This window comes from Nasonia vitripennis, chromosome 4 (genome assembly GCF_009193385.2).
Source record: "Nasonia vitripennis strain AsymCx chromosome 4, Nvit_psr_1.1, whole genome shotgun sequence".
Classification (NCBI taxonomy): domain Eukaryota; kingdom Metazoa; phylum Arthropoda; class Insecta; order Hymenoptera; family Pteromalidae; genus Nasonia; species Nasonia vitripennis.
The window spans coordinates 7,880,156-7,895,817 of NC_045760.1; the positions used below are offsets into that span (position 1 = coordinate 7,880,156).

The window sequence follows — 15,662 nt, forward strand, 5'->3', positions numbered from 1 at the left end:
ATGGCGGAACGGATGCTCGAATAGGCGGAGTCTAGGTCTAGGAGGCTCGAGACCCGAGGCGGATAGACAGACAGACAGACAGATTGAGAGAGTAGAGCGGATGGTGAATTTTGCGGATGGCACAAACCTTGTCGTCACCCATGGCTGCGGCGGCTCTGTCGATGTGAGAGAGAAGGTAACGACGCGGCTTCGGGTGGACCAGAGACTGACTAGTGTTTCGTGTCGTGAAGGACCGTCGCCGGCATCATCGACCGGTCCGCCCCACTCCTGCCGCTTGAGCAAGAGAGAGAGAGAGAGAGAGAGATAGCGAGCACAGCAGCGCCGTCGCCGCTATTCTATCCCCACCATCCTCGTTCCCTCTCGCTCGCTCCCGACGATGTGCATACATATCTTTCTCGCTCGCGGTCTCCCCCTTCCCGCCCGGCCGCCCGCGCCCCGTCTCGCGCCCCACTTCAGCCTGGCCTGTATAACTACTCCGGCGCTCGCCTCCTCTCGCTCGCACGCACGTGTGCATGCGCCGTCACAGCCGCTCCGACAAAATCGTTATCTCCCTCTCTCCGTCTCCCACACAAATACGCTCGTCTCGCTCTCTCTCCTGCGCAAGCTCCGCGAGCCGCCAGTGCCTGTCACTGGCTTCGAGAGAGACGGACGGATAGAGCTTGCGCCGGATGCAAAGAGGACGCCGAGAGAGAGACTTCTCTCTCTCTCCTCTCTCTCTCTCTCTCTCTCTCTCTCTCTCTCTCTCTCTCTCTCTCTCCCTCCCTCCCGACGCGGAACTTTCCGTTTCCTCTAGGAAGGCACTATGCGCGCGAGCCCTAGCAGACGACGCTCGAGTCGAGTTGAAAATTCCCTAGTAAGCTCGCCGAGTGGGAGCTTCGCTCTGTTTCTGATTTTTTCATTTACACGTCAGCTTGCGACGAAGAGAAGGCTCGTTCGGTCGTACGACAGACGAACCCCACACACGTAAACAAAGCTCTCATCGAGGGCGACCGTTACTTTTCGATTCCGTCGGCGGGACGGTTGGCAGTGCGCGCGGCCTACGTGTATCTATACACAGGCGCAGGAAGCTGAGCTTGCGAATATTGAGCACCACTGGGCCGCGGGATCTGTGCTACTGGGCTACGCGCCACACGGCGCGGCGGGCGCATTGGCCAACCGACCAATACTCCTCTCTCTCTCTCTCTCTCTCTCTCTCTCTCTCTCTCTCTCTCTCTCTCTCTCTCTCTCTCTCTCTCTAGCTTTTAGTCTCATCGACAGAAACTCTCGTGCTGTGTGACGAAGACGCAGCGGAACTTGATTACACTGCCCACCCCCACTGTCAGCGACACATGTAAGGGAGCAAAGCTCCCCTCTCCCTATGAAAATTGCCTACTTTTTCGACTGGGATGCCTCTGTGTCACGCGACCCCGTAACGGATCATCGAGCTTGCGGAAGTTGCGAATCTCAGCTGCTAATTTTCAGATTCCCGGAGCACGGAGCTTTTTACTCACGCCCGGCCGCGAGTCAAAGTTTAACCTACCAAAAACACAGGGGCGAGTTCACAGTGAAGGTTTTTTGCTGCACTTTGAGCTACTCCGCAGACCACAAAGGACTCGCAAGCTTCTCTTTTATTCGCTCCTCGATCCAAAGCACAAACAGCGCTTCATTCACTGCAGCTGCCTCTGTAGCACAGATCGCGAGCTTCGAAGGACGAAAGGCGTATATGCAAAGGACCGTCGAGAGATAAGCGGCAACCACTGGCTCGTTGATAATCCGATTCTTTCCAAGAGTTCTCGATCCTTCGTGGATATATAGGCCATCATTTCGACGGTACTTACTTCGACTTCGAAAGACCTCGTCCCCTTTATCGTATACTTCCAGAGTTCGTCACGAGTTTCCACTGTAATAGTCTCTCGGAGTTTGCTACTTCTTACTTTTCCTTGAGCTTTTTTTTTTTGATTTTTATTGTTTATTAAAAGTTGTACAGGGTCTTTGCGATACAGCGACTGTGATAGGCTGGCTAAGCGTAAACAGCCGAAAAAAGTTTGGAAAATTCAATAAATGCAAGCTCTATATTCATATAACCCGAATCTTGATTCGAATGAGATACAAGCCAGGAAGGAGGAGAGAGAGAGAGAGAGAGAGAGAGAGAGAGAGAGAGAGAGAGAGAGAGAGAGAGAGAGAGAGAGAGAGCAACAACCGACAAAAGGGCTGCGCTACTATACAGCTGATAAAATCCCGCGCTCGTAAAAATTTACCCCCGGGCGAATCCGATATAAACGTCATCTTCTTTCTCTTCGGCGACTATAATACACCGGGCATGTAACCTCCCGCAAGCTCGCTCGACTTAACAGCCGATATAACTCTCCCTCGTGTGCATAAAGCTACGTGTAAGCACCGTGTCGGGTTCTCTCTCTCTCTCTCTCTCTCTCTCTCTCTCTCTCTCTCTCTCTCTCTCTCTCTCTCTCTCTCTCTCTGGCTACGCCGACGTCTGTGTTTTGTGTGACGTAGTTATAAGACGCGTCGCGCTTGACTATTTTCCGCGCTGTTTGGGACGAAAACTTCGACGCTGCTATGAATAACCGATCCGAGCCCGTATAGGCCGTGTTTTATATATCTGCCCGCGGACTGCGTGACGCGCGTTCGCGGCTATAATTGCGTTGCCGAGTGCAATATGCTGCTGGTACATCAGATAAAAGTCCCTCGCGAGCTTTGACTAAACAAAGTGCAATTATTAAGATAGCAAGGACTTGTTTCGCACCAGCTGACACACGGCGTTCACTTTGTATAACATCGTGTGTATAACGCTGGGGCGAGCTTACTTATATAGTAATTTTTTTTTTCAAATCTTCGGACGAGCTTGCAGGAAAGCTTCGACGCATTCCGTCGCGGACTCGAGTTCAGGCAAATACCGGCGCGCAGCTCGTTATATCCGAAATTAAAGTTCGCCGGGCATGACTCGCACCTTTTAATTTCGTCCTCCAATTAGTCAGCGCCGCGACGACGACGCTCGCGAGAAAGACGCTGGAGCTTGCGATGCTTGGATATTCTACGGACGGTATAGCTTCAGATATTTATATTTCGCGGAGAGATTCAACGGAGTTCAGAATAGATATTAGATTTTCGGTGAGAACGTATAACCGCGAGTGAACTTTTATCAAGCTTCAAACTTCTGCTTTTGAAAAAAGGCGCAGAGTATATATCAAAGAAAAACAGACGCACAACCCAATTGTCCGTTCATCGAAAGCATTCTCCAGCACTTCTTGAAGATTTGGGTCGCAGCGGACGACAAATTTTATACAAGTTCATTCTGCTCCGGGAATTTCTGCTGGCCCTCGCGCGCATCTTTGAATATACACGCGAGTAAGCTCGGCCAAGTTATAATTACTTTTGGAAATTAATTCCAGGGGACGAGGCAGCTCGTATACCGGCGGCGTTACCTTATTGAAGGCATTAGTGTTATACCTCTGCTTTAATTGCTTTAATGGATCCGATATACCGCCGTTATACGAGTAGCTCATCCCTTTCCTTTCTCTCTGTTCTTATACGCGCGAACTTGCGCGCGTGGGTTATAATTAAGTGCGGCAAAGTTTGACGCGAGATCGGCTCTTATCATAATCAGATACAGGATTTCGAGTTGACACTCCAACAACAACGAGGCAAAACAATCGCGGCTTCCGATTCATTACCCCGATGACGCTCTCGATTAAAAATGTCCGTATCACGCGCGACGTCAGCCGGGACAAATTTTCATCAATACAATCCCATCGATCATGCCGCCGCTGCGGTGAACGAAAAAGCTTCCACTTCATCATCCTCGCTGAAAAAACACGCGCGTCGAACATTTTTGTCCATTGCGTTAACGAACTACAGCACACATCTCGTGTTCGTACTCTAGTTACGCAAAAGTGTTAGAAAATTCATCGCTTATGATCGAGAGTCGCGTGTACGCACGCACGTGAGGGCAATATATCGACTAATCGAACTCATCGCGTGCTGCTCGCGCTATTAATCGCGCCGCTGATCATCGGAGAGGCTCTCGAGGCGTTTATACACTGCCAATTGTCGGCGCCTGTGTGAAAACGTCGGCGATTCCGAGCTCGCTTTTTGCTCTCTCTACACCGCGCTTAACAATCCCTATCTCGATCTGAACTAAGTTTATCTTCTATATACATTATGCGAAGTAGAAACGACGATGTTTTATGCGTGAGTTTTTTCCCAAAAAGTGTATATCCAGCTTATCTCTGGTTCCGAGCGCGGGAGTACGCTGCACCGCTAGACTCCGCCGGTACACACTGTATACTCGTCATCATCTATTCGAGAGGCTCGGCGAGGCATGCAAAGAGCCGACGGCGCGTGAAAAATCATAGCGACGACCCAGATTATTATTATCGTCATATTCTCCCAGCTGTCATTCTTCTTTTCCTTTCTCTCATCGATAATACAGCCGCCCTCGGGTGTGTGCATTTTTCTTCGACTTGCGCATATTTTCGAGAAATAAACATCACAACACAGCGAGAACCCATCTCTCGGACGAGCTGCTGGAAAATTCAACGCCCGTCTTCCCGATGTAGTTCACCTTCGTCCGAGAATTTTACGCTTCAAGTTTCGCGGCGTTTAGAAACTATAGTGTAAATTCACTTTTTTTTGCGCGCTCCGAAATTCGCAAGGTACGTTTCTAACTTCCCGGAGCTTGCGAACATTCTCCTCTCCCTCTCGGCGTTACGCAATCGCAGCATGTCTCTTCGGCCTTGAGCCAATCTCGCGCTATCTCTCTGCGTGCGATGCGAGATTTTTTTGCACGCACTTGTGCGAGAGAAATGCGAGCTTGCAAGAATCTGAGGAATTTTCATGAGAGCCGCGAGAGATGTAAGTTCGGTTGAGCATACGTTTGGCAATGAAATAAAATCCCAAGGAAGCTTCGCCATATCGATCTTTATTGTTCCTCTAACGCCGTGTACTTACGACTCCTCGTGTATTATACAAAATCTCCGAATGAAAAGAACAAACAAAATAACCCAAACGAATCTCGAGAATCCAGGTCGACTGTAAACGGCGCCGTGCACCTGAGCTTTTTCCTTCTTCCTTCCAGCTTCCAGGCTGTTAAAGTTTAAGAAGGAGTCTAGAGCCGGCCAGTTTTATTTTCATTAGCGAGAGGACCGTTCTGTCTGAAGGGACGATTTATCCGAGCGTTAAATTACTAATTCTCGCTTCTCCACGCTCATACCGGCTAGAAGCAATTTCATCGCGTGGAATCTTTCAAAAGCTCGCTTTCCTTGAGCTCTGATTTGTCCGGTGCACCGGACCGTAAGCACGTAGTAGCATCATCATCATCATCATCATCATCATCAGCGTCATCCTTGACGAGTACAGTGCGCAGTTTGGCTAACCAGACGAACCTTGGTCTGTGTTCGCGCCTTTGGTGCGTGTCGTATACGTTCATTCCGTATAATATTATCGATTGATTGATTTCTTTGACGATTCCTGCTTGCGAGAGATAAGAGTTATTCTCGTCACGACACAGCTGGTGCCATATATCTCACGGGATTTTGCCGCCTGATTCTGTCGGCGACTTTACTTTGACTCTTATACTTTGGAATTTCGTGCGTTGGCTCATAATCCAAGCCTGTGGGAAGCTCCTCACGTGGTCGTATATTCTGGTGTACGTATGCATAGCAGCTTGATGAATTGATTGACTGGCTTTCCCACCGCTCGTTACATCCCTCGTAATGCGGCGCGCGCGACGTTTTCAATGCTGATTGGCATCGGGTTTAATAATAATATCGCGTTACGCGATCGCGCGCAGGCATTGTTTCGAGTCGCGCCGACGTATTATAGGACAGACACCCGGTGTATTTGTAAACGATCGTCTTTTAAATTCTCCTGAAAACGAGATAATAAGAAGCTTACTCGAGAGAGGACTGATGAAGTACTAAATTCGGATTTAAAAGCCCCCGTGTATACACGCGACAACGGATCTTCTCGTCGTGGACTTTAATGAAATCAAGAGCAGTTGATACGCGGCAAGCTAACCCTCGCGCACGCAGTGGCTCTTTAATCTCGGCCGACGCCCTTTCTCCTCTCCCTCGTCCGTTACTCGCTAGGATCCCTCTCCGTCTCTTTAAAAATAGCCGGGCTGAAGTTTGCGAAGAAGAAAGCCTGTTCCTTTTTTCTCCCAAGGTCTCGCCGGGTGAGAAGAACGACCGAAAAGGCGTGGGCTGAGATGTCGATGGATTATTCCATTAATAAGGAAGTGGTGGCTTGTTTTCGAGAGGCGGCCTTGAAAATCGCACGGGAGAAAGATTGATGAGCATATTTTCCGTGCGCTGGAGAATTCGTTTTTCCTTTTCCTTGTCCCCTCCAGCGTCGACCTTGACTACTCAGCGTCTCTTGTAGTCTGCCAGGATCTCAAAGCATCGCTGAAGACCCACACTTTGTACAATCTGCTTAGAGCAAAGGAAGTTAATTGCCGACGTTGGGGCAATTAGACGCCTAGAAGTGCGAGGCATTCGTCTCGGCAATCAACGTCGCGAGAGCAAATAGAGAAGAAAGTCGAAGGGTCTTAACAACCACAAAGGAGGAAAAATAACAAACAATAATTTTCGCAGCCTAACCGGGTCAGCTGTGGCCATTAACGAGCTGTTTACTCGCGGATCTGGAGCAGCTTCTTCCGTAACCACACCCCTCGCGAAGCTTTCTTCTCGCGTTGGCGGGCGAAAATTTAAATCTTCCGCCTATCCCCTTGTGGGACGTTTTTGCCCCGTGCGCGAGAGTGTAGGCCGCGCTTGAAAGTTTCAGTCGAGCGTTAGGGGGAAGAGGAAATCGCGGGAGCGTTGATTCCGACATAAGGCCGGTGAATTATTCAGGTGAGAGATCGAAATGGATATTCTCGTTTATGTATGTGTAGGAGACGAGGCGCGCGATAAATTTCCAGGATTTTAGTGGGAGAAAGTGAATTTCGGCCAGAGTGGGAGCTTTCATCATCGAGGTTTTATTTTCTGGAAGTGCGTGGATTCTGCGGATTCTGTGTTGAGGCGAGATTCTTTGCGAAAAACACGTGTTAAAATGTTAATGAAATTCGAGGAGAAATGCGAAACCTCTTGAAATATAAGTTGCTCGCACACACGCGCGACGCAATTAAGATTGTTCGACAATCAAGAAACACAGCCTTCCTCGTACATCAGCGCAAACACAGCAATGCTACGCGGGCGCCTTTTGTTGTCGAATATACGATAAGGCGCTCGACTTCTGGAGTTAATCGTGCGTTCTGGAAAAAACCGGTTAAACCCGCTCTGGCGCCATAGGATCAATATTGACAAGTGTACGAACGTATGTATAACGCGTGTATCGCAGCGCAATAACGTAATCCCGAATATAACGATAATGAGGCAATAAAGGATGAAAAGCAGTGCGCAGAGACAGGGCGAAAATAACGATGCACTTGGCCGCAAGCTCGGCGACTTCCCAATGCGAAAATAGTGAAGAGAGCGACGCTCGTGTATGTTGTGTTGCGTCGGCGCTTAAAGCCAAAAAGCTTAAAATACACGCGGCCGCTTCTTGGCACATGACCCGCCGGCAAAGCATCGCGTGCAGCTCCCTTACTCTCTCCCTCGACTAGAAGAAGAAGAAGAAGTGCAATAATAACGCGAGAATGATAGCCGGAGCTCGGACGTGGTCTCGCACGTTATCCAAATCTATCGTGTCTTCTCTCTCACGTGCCGAGATCTATCAAATATAGATAAACCGCTGTATAAATAACGCACCGAATCGATCGTCTGCGTCGATTGATTTTACGTAAGGAGAGACGCAAGAACGACACAATGCCGCGCGTGTGCGCAAACAAAAAAAAGCGCGAGGAAAAAGTAAAGCGAGTACATTGCGGTGTCTTGTTCAATGACTATACATGACGTCACGGGAATGGGCTTGCGGCGGCACGTATTTGTGAGAGAGAGAGAGAGAGAGAGAGAGAGAGAGAGAGAGAGAGAGAGAGAGAGCCCAAGGTCGATTATACCGATTTAGTACAAAAAGGCGTGCTACCGTATGAGATTCAGCGTCGATAATAACTGACGCGGATTCGGAGATATAAAAAGTCAAGGCGGTCTGACTGATAACAATTCGTGGCTGTTATATTGATGGAATATAACTTTTGCGTTATTCCGTCGTAAGACGCCCGGACACCCTTGATTAGGAAAGATTCCAAACGTATAGGTGTAATATAAGGAGACGTTCAATATGCGCGCGCTTATAAATTTAGAGAAAATTTACAGAACACCGGAAATATCATCGTCACGGGCGAGTATCGTTGCCAGAATCGTCGCATACGTATCAAAACTTCGTTTGCCAAAATAATTCAGTATCCGTTTTCATTCGAGCCGAAACTCAGCGCGTCGAGATTCAACTCGTTCTTGTTTTCGGCACAGCGATATGATTAGCCGGAGAGGTGTATGTAAATTATTTCAGTGCAACGCCGAGTACTCTCGTCATACAGAATGCTTTAGTCGAAATTTAGCCGAAAATTAAACGCGCTCTATAATCCATCAGCATCGATTGACATCGTGCTACGTATAAGATAAAAAAGCGGACACTGTATCCTCTCGAAGAGAAAAACCACACGTGAGCCGCGCACGTGTCTCAATTAGTCGCGCCTCATACCCCCGCGACCCATCAGAAACCCCAAAAACAACAGAGGAACAAACATCGGCAAGAAAAGCGCAACATCATCATCATCATCATCATCATCATCAACAGGATGACCCTGCGTGAACCCCTGTGAGTCGCGTGCCGTCGCGCGCGTTTCTGCAGAGTAGAATGATTCACACACATAACAGCAACGCCTACTACATATCGCTTATACAGACGAGAGAGAGAGAGAGAGAGAGAGAGAGAGAGAGAGAGAGAGAGAGAGTGTAATACACACAGACACGCGGTCGCGGCGATGACGATGGCATACCGGTTCTTACCGGTTCATTCATGAGGACCGAAGCGCTCGCGCGAGCTGTCCGGTTCGAACCGGAAAATACAAGCACGCTTATAACAGAGAGATACTCGCTACCGAAGGCTCGTGGTGCCGCAGTCATCGGATACCCGTTGCCTGCGATCGGCGCGAGCGCCGCGGTTTTTCTCATCTCCCTTTCTATGGTTCTATTCATGCCGGGGCGGATTCTGGTTTCCAGTTTTTTTTTCCTACTCTCCGGGACCAGAACCGCGCCGCGAGCCGGAGATCGGCTCGGGAGGAGGGAGACGACTCCACAAATTCAAGGAAGAAGCTGAAAGTGCGCGAGTGTGTTTATAAGTGCTGCTGTGTGTTGCAATTTCGTGATGCGCGAGAAGTAGGAGAGACTGATCGATTCGCCTCTACACGGACGAGCCTTTGACTATATGTGTGTGTGTAGTGCTTGTTGATCTCGCACCTGTAATCTTATTCCTTCACAAAAAGGATAGGATAGAATAGTAATAAAAAGAGTAAAAAATATATCAAACGTATGAGCATTGATTTTGCATATAGCGAGAGCAGGACTGACTTTCGCGCCGGGTAAGACCCGCCGAAAGTTTCGAGGCAACTGTTTCAACAAATAAATCTTCACGGCGCGGTCCTCTCGACATTACAGAAAGTATTAATATCGCCGCGCTCCTATCGCTTGGAACTTGGTGAATTATTAGCTTTGCCGTCGAAGCGAGAGTAACTCTGAATGGAATTTTTCAGGCTTGTTTTTCGCCGAATTCTCTGTACTTCCAACGTCAACAGTGGCTGATTATTTTTGGTACTTCCTACATCACTCTCGGCCGTCTCGCCAAGCCCGACCTGTTCCACTGATTTATCTCGAGCTTTTCACCCCGATAACCAATGATCTCATCATCTCGGCTTCCAGCTCGGAAAATACCTACAACTCCATCTCCGCACGTGCGTCGTACCAGCAGCAGTTGCTATATATACGTATGCTGACTGAGTGTGTCAGTGTGCTGCTCCGCGCTCTCCCACCTGTGCAAGCGATTACGGCCAAGACCTCAGCTCTAGCTCGGCTTTACACGGAGACGCATGCGCGAGGCTCTTTCTCTTTCCCGCACACGTTTTCTTCTTTAATCTTCGAAAGTTTTTCTCTGGGATCTCGATGGTACACGAAACTTTTAGAGACGAGCCGCGCCTCATGGAAACAACAATAAGACACCGGAAGTGACACTTGCCCCGATGACGGATTTGATACGCACACGTTATATGTAAGGCCTCGCGGTGTTTATACGCGACTTGCGCTACAGAACGCTGCTGCAGCGCAGAGCTGCTGGTGTATGTGACCGTGACTGTGTATACTACGTATATTATCATCGCGGCGAAGGAAGAGGCAGATTACGCCTAATCTAGCACCTCGTCGCTTCGGTTTTGTTCGGCTCCCGCCAGAATATCGTCGCGTGCCCTATCCTGCAACTAGACACTTGCTCATCTCGTTTTATTTTTCCGCTCTTGTTTCAACTTCTTCCTCTTCATCTCAAAAAAGAAAATTAGCGCGAGAGCGCAAAGGAAAGAGATTTTGCCTTAATTGCCACATATTTATACACGAGGCACACGTGCGGCGAGATAGAGCACTTACACACGCTCGTGGCGCTTTATCCGCGTGTCATCTGTTTTTCTAGCCGCGCCCGCGGCACACACGCGGAAAAACGAGAAGCGGCGAGTTATTTGTGTAATTCGCGGATTATGCTCACCACTGCGCTCAATTGTCTGTGCGACGAGGGATATTTCGGACTGAAACGCTCGATTCCTAAATCGCGCGTATCGTTCGCGAATTAATATAGATTTCATTGCGTAACTCAACGCAACGCGTCGCTAATTATCGCCAAGGTCGCGGATAAGTTGCACAACAACATATCGTCCAGAATACACTGTCAGCTTGCGAATCCCGTAACTTATGAATGTACCATGCATAACACATAAAAATACTCACCATCGTCAGCTAATTAATATTCCACGAATAGCCTCAGGTCTCTTTCGAGCCTGCAGCGGATAATTTCGATTCTGTTTGCGTCCGCGGCGCTTGTGGCCTAATTAATCATCGACGCCATGGACGGCGATCGCACACCCACGCACTACTACTACTACTATACATATAGCTCTGGGCAAATAAAGGGCAAGCAAGGTGCCCTTTCCATCTGCACCTTTGTGTGAGTCGGACTATGTATAGGTGTACAGCGCCGGAAGCGCAAAGGTACGATAATGCAGGCTGGCTCCTTTGATGTCGCGACAATGTGTGCGGTACGCTCGAGCGCGATAGTGTGCTTTTCCGCGATGTACATTGTTGTTACTCGATGATCTTGACAGAGCGAATGCTTGATACATTCCCGGATCTAAATATCGATCCCAGCTTATCTATCCATAGTAACTTCGAAATCCAAAATGCATCGCCGTCCATAAATTCGGCGCGTTCGAATCTGTCGCCGGTCTCTTGCACAGCCCACATATACGTTCCCGGGCATCATATGCAAATCTCGTCGCGATCGTTCGCAGACACGCGTTGCGCGACGTGCATCAGGCTGCCGCATATGCAAATACATACGCGCGTATTATTAGCGCGACTGCTCGCGGTGGTTATAATTTTCGTCTCGACTCTCAATTCAAACCATGTTATTCACAGGCTTGGTATTTTTCAATCGAGCGCTCGGATTCTCGGTATCTCTCGCGACACAATGAAAACGTCGCATTTTATCGGCGAAAGCATTAGCGAGATTATTGAGCTTTCGATCGATGATATCCATCAGGGAAAAATAACCTCGTGTTTACTGCAAATTGAAGACGTTAACCTTATATATATACGTAAAACGCGAACGGCGGAGAGAACGACGGCGAAATAGGGATGGTGTGTACGTACAATTGTCTAACTGCATAGGGATGCTGTGTGTGCCAGTGAGACGCGAGCTATATATCGCATGAATATTCACGAGGCGGACCTTAACTCGAAATTGCTGCAATTGCGACTTAAGGGCCTGCCTCGCACATATATAACGCCCGAACAACTGGGTTTGCCGAAGCGTTCCGCAGCTGTTTCATTTGGATTTAGCTCTAATGAAGAAACTGTATACGACGGCTCGTTTGCACAGCTTTAACGTCGTCGATGATTGTTCCGAAGGAAATTGTTCCGTATCTCGGAAAAATTCCGCGCGCTAAAGAAGATCGCTGCGATACACGCGCCCGTGAAGTCTCGGCCGGCATATGACATTGTTGCCAGCGGTGCAGGCATTACGTAAGTGTATGTATGCGCATCGCGGAGTTGTGGAACAATGCGACTATTCTCGCTGCGATTCAGGTGAATTTAGACGACGAGTATACTACTGCGGTTGTATGTTTAGTAACCCTGCGGTTCTGTGTATATGGCGAATAAATTTCCCATGAATTTACAAACGTACGCGCGGCTGACGTTATATTTTTCCGGGCTTCATAATAGAACCTGCAAATATGCCAGCCGTCAATATTGAACATCGCATTGACGACACGCGGACTTGGAATCAAGCCCCGCGCTTATCGTGCAATCGTGTCGCTTATCTCCTTATCGCGTCGATACTATTAATACTTCGAACAATTAAACACATGTTTCATACATAGTGGAATAACTCCACGTCGCGGAATTGCGTGTTGTTGTTCGTAAAAACCCATGCTGGCACGAAGACGATTCGCAGAGCGCACGAGAGATTAACTCGTGTTGAGCTTTACGCTGAAATTGAAAATTTTCCTCTCTTAGAGCGGCGGCCGACGTCGTGTCGTCGAAGCGGCTCACCCGACTCGTCTGTTACTACTGACAGCTGCTTCGATTTTCAGCTCCGCGTCGTTAATGAAGTTTATTCTTTTTTTACAGTGTTCTTGTATATAGTCATGGCAATTCATTGCAAGCTTATTCGAGGAGCTTTCGCATCGTATAAAAACACACTGGAAACATCGAAAAAGGTCGACATAAATTTTCCATCCGAAACATTCAGCTCCTTAACAGACGTCGCCAGCGGCTTGATTTAGACCGGGAAGGCTGGAGGATTATTTATCGGGCAGGAGCTGCGAGGGTGGCACGCGATCCGCGAACGAGTGTGCTATATCGTGCGCACGAGGAGCAGCGCATGCCTCTAGCGCAGCAGAAAGAGCTTAAGGAGAGACGCGATAACCCGCGTCTTCGGCTTCAGACCGTGACTTTGATGCATCGTTATGTATTTTTCAGATAAGCAGGCTAGAGGCGTGAAAATCGTAATTGTTTTTAATTGCCGAGCGACGATGCTTTCGCTTCATAAATTCAGTATGTTTGTTCGAAAAATCTGGATGAAACTATTTTTCGCGCAAACAACTGCAAAGGCTTTTTTTCCAAAAGCCGGATCTGAATGTACGGGAAAAAGCATTTGTGAAGTTTTTGAAGTGTATACGCATTAGCTTTTGTGCGGCGCATCAGAGGCAGAAACGTGCGCGGACAAAGCCGGATTTTTTCTAGTAAACAATATTACGCTTACGCGTATAACATTTTTAGCAAATATGCGCGTTTTCCTTTGTACTTCGAATTCACAACGCCCGTACGCTTCAGGAAAAAAATTACGCGATATCAACAACAAGGTTTCGCATTCGATATTCGCAATAGAATATTTCCAAGAATTTCAGACGAGCAGAAGATTACAGGGCGAAGAATCGCGCATACAGAGTTTTCGATCGATTTTTCGCTAGCCGCGGACCCAATGGCCAGTGAAAGCTCCTGCGAGCTTGCAGTACCCTGTATTCGCTCGTCCATATGAATTCCCATCAGCGCAAACCCCTTTGATTTATTCTTTCATTATCGCTCGCTCTCATTCTATTTTACGCTTGATAAAAGCTGTACGACTACAAAACACTGTCGAAACCACTCGATCTTGCTGCTGCTTCTTCCATATCTGATTCCACGATCTTCGCTTTGATAATAAGCAAGATAGTACACAGTGTAAACGTAAAAATGTCATTTCAATCCTACTATACAGTGTAAAAAAAGAAGCGAACAACTCTCTTTACTCTCCGCTGCTGCTCTTACGGCCTGAAGTGCAACTATGAGCTTTTGAAACTGCCTCGTGTCTTCCTCGGCATCTATATATATATATATATATATACCACGACTCACTTTTTGCCGAGCGTCAGCTCAAAGCACGCGCTTTTTCCAGCTCCTCGCACTTCTCGTGCGCTGAAAGTTGCGGAGGGAAAAAAAACTACCACGGAATGTAAATTACAAAAATATCGCGCGGCATAACTGACTTCGCGAAGATAAGTGCCTTAGTCGCAAACGAGGAGGAAACGAGATAGATAAACGAGACGTGGCGTTTACTTTCCGCCGGATAAGAACGACGAACCAATTAGAGCTCGGTGTATAAATCGTTGGTATGTATACGTGTGTGTACAACGTTTCCACGGGTAAGGCAACGCGTAGAAGAAGAAGAAGAAGCTAGCAATACAAATTATCATCCGGTCTAATGGCTCGGGATGCCTCGATCCATTAATAACCGGGATGACTCGAATGACGGTCCACGTACAGCGAGCGGGGTCCTGCGCAAGCTTGTTAAGACAGAAAATACCAGCACAATGGATCCCGTGGAATCCTCGCGCTGAAACAAAGGACGCTTCCGCCGACGACGTTTCACAATATGAGGACGAATATGAGAACTCGAAAACCGCCAACAATCCGGCATCCACTGAACACAATTATTAAAGCCACGCTACGGGGACTTTGTTGTGTGTATATATAACTGGTGTGCTTTACAGGCTTTTCACCCGAAGAAACGAGGAGATTGTCTTCTGGTACAACGGAAACTCGTAATAAGGCTTCGGAAAATCGTCTTCTTTTTAACCGCAGATAATGGCACGAATTCAGTGAAGCTTTGCTGCTGCTGATGCTCGTCGAGGAGAGAAGTGGAACTCGATTGATTGGATTCAGTCTGGAGTCGCCACTTTTTCGATCAAGATTTCAAGACCACTTGGAATCAGTAAACCGAGTCCGAGGTACTTTGAGATAAAATCAGTTCGCGCAATCCATTGCAGGTACACATAAATCTGGTCAAAGTTCGCAAGACGCTGCGAAGCCGTTTCCGAGACAATAGTTTTGTAGGTTAAACGCAGAAAGCCGCATCCGTGTATACCTCTGGGTTGCAGGCTCTTTAATGAAAATTCTTAATTGCGAAAAGTTTGGCCGCCCTGGGGAATGGTTACTTAAGGCCGACGGCAGATTTCATAGCTTACGGAGGAGAGAGAGAGAGAGAGAGAGAGAGAGAGAGAGAGAGAGAGAGAGAGAGAGAGAGAGAGAGAGAGAAAACTCCGTAATCTCGTTTGCCGTACACTTGAATCTTCAAATTGAGAAAATTGAATTCGTCTCTCGCTTCTCTCTGGCGATTTACGGAGGACCCAAACAGCCGCTTGGAACCCGTAAAAATGATACCGATGTAAGCTTTCGATAAACAGCCGAGTCGACTGTGGAGGCAAAAAAGCGGTAGGCAAAAGAAGCAAGTGTCCGGGGTGGAGGAAAATAAACGACGACACGGCGATGTATAAGCAGGAATCGCTATGCAGGGGAGACACAGAAAAAAAGCACACCGAGGGAGAGAGAGAGGAAAGTAAAACGCTTCGCAGCATCAGAAGAGAGCAAAACGAGCTTTGGATCGTTAAAGCTTCAGCTGCTGCCTACCTCTATAGCTGCGTGCAATAATCTCGT

The 15,662-nt window shown here is 48.1% G+C and overlaps 1 protein-coding gene across 15 annotated transcripts in view; it reads right to left on the minus strand.

Annotated features, from left to right (window-relative positions):
• The window catches only part of LOC100116320 (sodium/potassium-transporting ATPase subunit alpha), a 76,379-nt gene that overhangs the window by 43,493 nt on the left and 17,224 nt on the right, over nt 1-15,662 (minus strand). For 3 of the 15 annotated variants that reach the window (XM_031928768.2, XM_032599078.1, XM_032599079.1), the window contains exon 1: nt 128-252. The exons of 4 other annotated variants lie outside the window; for them this stretch is intronic. In XM_031928768.2, the coding sequence (XP_031784628.1) occupies nt 128-142 (15 nt within the window). In that variant the 5' untranslated portion in view covers nt 143-252. Of the gene's footprint in view, nt 1-127; nt 253-15,662 lie in introns of those variants that run through there. 8 more of the 15 variants (XM_031928769.2, XM_032599087.1, XM_031928766.2 and 5 more) reach the window with 5 other exon arrangements.